The sequence below is a fragment of the Bison bison genome, unplaced genomic scaffold, assembly GCF_000754665.1.
Source record: "Bison bison bison isolate TAMUID 2011002044 unplaced genomic scaffold, Bison_UMD1.0 scf7180017864263, whole genome shotgun sequence".
Taxonomy (NCBI): Eukaryota; Metazoa; Chordata; class Mammalia; order Artiodactyla; family Bovidae; genus Bison; species Bison bison.
In genome coordinates this window covers 6,990,674-6,994,390 of record NW_011494835.1, presented here as the reverse complement: position 1 = coordinate 6,994,390, position 3,717 = coordinate 6,990,674, and the positions used below count along the sequence as shown (strand labels likewise).

The 3,717-nt window shown below is 43.7% G+C and overlaps 1 protein-coding gene across 2 annotated transcripts in view; it reads left to right on the top strand.

The window, feature by feature from the left end:
• The first annotated feature begins 180 nt into the window (after positions 1-180).
• The window catches only part of DAPP1 (dual adaptor of phosphotyrosine and 3-phosphoinositides), a 57,517-nt gene continuing 53,980 nt past the window's right edge, over positions 181-3,717 (top strand). The window contains exon 1 of one of the 2 annotated variants that reach the window (XM_010848300.1): positions 181-531. In XM_010848300.1, coding sequence (XP_010846602.1) covers positions 431-531 — 101 coding nt within the window. In that variant the 5' untranslated portion in view covers positions 181-430. The remainder of the gene's footprint in view (positions 532-3,717) is intronic. The other variant, XM_010848301.1, reaches the window with a different exon arrangement.

The window sequence follows — 3,717 nt, the reverse complement described above, 5'->3', positions numbered from 1 at the left end:
AAAGTAGGCAGACTCTGGTTTTGGGGGTAGATGTTCGAGAATTTCCAGGGGGACTCCTGAGGCTCGATCCCGCCTTTGCGTATGCCGAGCCTCCTTCCTCATGACCTTTGCCATGGGCGGAGCTCCTGCTCCCAGCACTTTGACAGTAACTGCGTGTTGCGTGAGGCAGTGTGGGTGTCCTCAGGGGTGGCTACCTAACTTTGCATGTTTCCTGACTGACACAACACTCCTGCCAGTGCTTTGGGGCTGGGGTGGTGAGTGTCAGTGGGAGGAGTAACCAAGTTTCACTTCCTTGCTGGTTGGAGACTTGCAGCTACAGCCGGCTTGAGTCTTACTAAGGAGGGGAGACTGTGAGGAACAGCAGAGCCGTCCCTCTCTGCCTCTTACCCAGAGCACCTTGGCAGGGGCTTTGTGGACGTGAGGGGTGTGAATGGGCAGAGCAGAATCTCTAGAAGGGAAGATGAGCACCCAGGATCCTTCAGATCTGTGGAGCAGGTCGGATGGAGAAGTGGAGCTGCTCCAGGACTTGGGGTAAGAGGGCAGGTCCCCTGCTCCAAGAGCTTCTTGGGTGAACCTTAACTCACTGCTCCTACCTGAATGCTCAGCTTGATGAGTGATTATCCTTAGTACTGTCTCTTTCTGAGTCTCAATCTTCTATCCTTTTTACTCAAAGGACAGTAGATACTCATCTCTGTGTGGGGCCAATTCCACTGTGAAAGCACATATCATCTTTGTAGATCTAAAAATAAATAGGTGGAGAAAATGGGACAAAAATAAAATACTGGAAATTCTTTGAGATTACGGACAGAATTGGGCTAGGGTCACTGATGTTGCTGGGTTTCCTTGCTGTTATTGATCTGGTTTATAAATAAATGTACTGTTAAACAGTTCTGAGCTCCAAGCTGTGAAATAAACAGAAAGCCTAGACCCTGCTGTAAGGGAGAGGGACTTTTTCAAAAGAGAAAGAATGAGGAAGTGTGTGCAGCCGTGTCCCATATATGTTTCTTTCTCCCAACACTGCACTTGTGACCTCTTGTATGCATGCATGTCTGGAAGGTCAACTTTGAGCCTTTCAAATACTAACAAGTCAGGAAGGGGATAAACTTTCTGCTCCAAACAGGCTGTACATTTAAGTAGGTGAAGTCATCATAGTCCTGTCTTTAGAAAGGGACCAGATAAGACAGTTCATCAGGATACTCAATAAAAGAAGCAAGTATTGCACAAGAGAAGGGCGGGGGATTTCCTAGAGAAACTGCTCCTTTCCCCGGATGCACCAGGAATAGACTGGCGAGGCTGGTTTTGACACCTGTGATTCCAGAGAGGTAAGCCCTGCACCTGCTATCCTACTAAACAGCTCTGATCTTCACAAACACCCAAGGACAGAGGACCTTCACTCATCTCCATCTATCAAAGGAAGGAAACAAGCACCAAAGGGACTGAATAAGTTCCAGCGGTTACCAATCAATTACGAGTCAGGTTTCCAATCTGCCAGGTCTGTGTTCTTAATCAGAGAAAAACTAAAGTAGGGATGAACTCTCTCTCCATGAAGACTACAGAGAGTGTATCTTTTGGAGTTGTATTACTATAAGAGTTCTCAACAAGTCCTGTCTTTATTAATAGATTTTAAACTTGAGGTCTCAGAATTGAACTCTACCTTCATAAGGTAAATCAGACATAACAGCTAGACTTTTCAGTAAAGGAAACTCCCCTTAAGGGGAGTGGAGTCAGAGCTCCAGGACCAGAAGTCAGAGCTTCTAGCCTCCTGGACCAAATCCCCAAACAGCAGAGGTAAAATGCCCCCTGAGCATCCAAAACAGTCATCACAAAGCCGAGGCACGAAAGCGGGAAGCTGGGCTCTCACTTAGATCTTTATTAACTTATTAAACTATCATTCTTTACGCGATGGGTTATCTAGATTCCCAGCCCACAACCGGTAGGAAGCCCCAAAGGAGAAGAGACAAAGGAAATACTCAGCTCTACTCCCTTAATTCACCAATCCTTGAACCGAGGCTCTGTGATTGAGTGCCCTTGGCACTCACTTCAATGACAAAGATGAGCTAATGCTGTCTCTTCTCCTCACCTTAGTGCCCATAGCAGGAAATGACTACAGGTAAAACCCACAAGGAAACAGGTGTCTTTCCTCTACATGTGGAGATGGACATCCACTGCGACGCCCTATTACCCCCAAAAGGTGCTTTTATGTCCAGACCTCTCTATTTCAGGAGGCCCGGATATGTCTTTAACATTGGAGGATGGTTTCTGCAACAACAGGCCAGCCACAGTTGTCTAGGGAAATTGCTCTACAGTTGTGTTTCTTAACCTTGGCCATGAACTAGAATAACCTAAGGAGTTTAAAAAAATTCCCTGCCCACGCCACCCACCAGACAAATGACATCAGTGTCTTGGGAGGCAAGCATTTTCTTTGTAGAGTTTCCAAGTGATTCCAGAGGGAGACTGAAGTTGAGAATCCCTGCACAGAACAGAAATCCGTCAGAAGCACTGAGTCAATGTGCCCTTGTTTTTCATTTGTTGAGTATGTACACGAGGAATCTTAAAGCCATGAATAAATAGATACTGATATTTCATTTGTGGGTTTGGGAGCATTTTGTTTACCAGTTTTTTACAGACGTATTTAATAGATAATAGAATCCACTCATTTCTAGTGTACAGTTCAATAATTTGTAGTGGCTTTAAAGAGTGCTACAACCATCACCATAAACCAATTTTATAACATTTTCATCATCCTGATAAGAAACCACAAGAGCATTTTTTTTTTTAATACTCAGTGTTGGGTTAATATATCACCTGGCTGATGGATGGCCCTGTTTCCCAGGTATAAATACTCTGACCATGGGCATTTTCAAGCTGCCAAAGGTTTAACAACAAGCTTACAAAATCCCTGAGAATTTAATAATGGACTTGAGCTCTTGTCCCTCTAAGACAATCCTGATACACTTCTCGTTGGTCATAGGATCTGAGAAAACTTGAAAATGACTTCTTGTCTCTGGCGGAATTCTGAATAAAGTGAAACTTCTTCTTTGAACCTATAAGCTACTGGTTAGGTAGAATCTACCTCCAAGTAGAATGTGGAGGCTCAGTGATGTCTGACTCTTTGCAACTCCATGGACTGTAGCCCACCAGACTCTTCTGTCCTTGGAATTTTCCAGGCAAGAATACTGGAGCAGGTTGCCATATATTACTCCAAGCAATCTTCATGACTCAAGGATCGGTCTAACCTATGTCTCTTGCATCACCTACATTGGCAGGCAGATTCTTTACTACTGTGCTACCTTGGAATCCAGCTACCCCTAAACTTCTAATTAATTCAGTTTTTCAAATGCTCCCTAAAAACAAAATGATTTAATGCAGTTGGTAGATAAAAAGGGGCTGATTTTATTGCCTTCATTTTAAAATTGTTTTTAAAAGGATTATTTGAATAGTTAGGTAGATTCTTAATGTTTGTATTTTTGATATAGACAAACAGATAAGGTGATGGTTAAATGGAAGACATGTCATGCATTTTTGTTCTTCGGTCCCTATTTTCCTCCGGGCTCTGGAATCTATCAGCTCTGCAAACTAACCCCTGAATTGCAGCAGCTCCATCCCCTGCCTTTCTAGGACACACATGACCTGCACAGAAGATGCATTTATTCTCTCTAAAGCAACTTGGATGCAGTTCTGCGTCTCATTTGTCAAGTGTCAGCCTAAAAACATTTT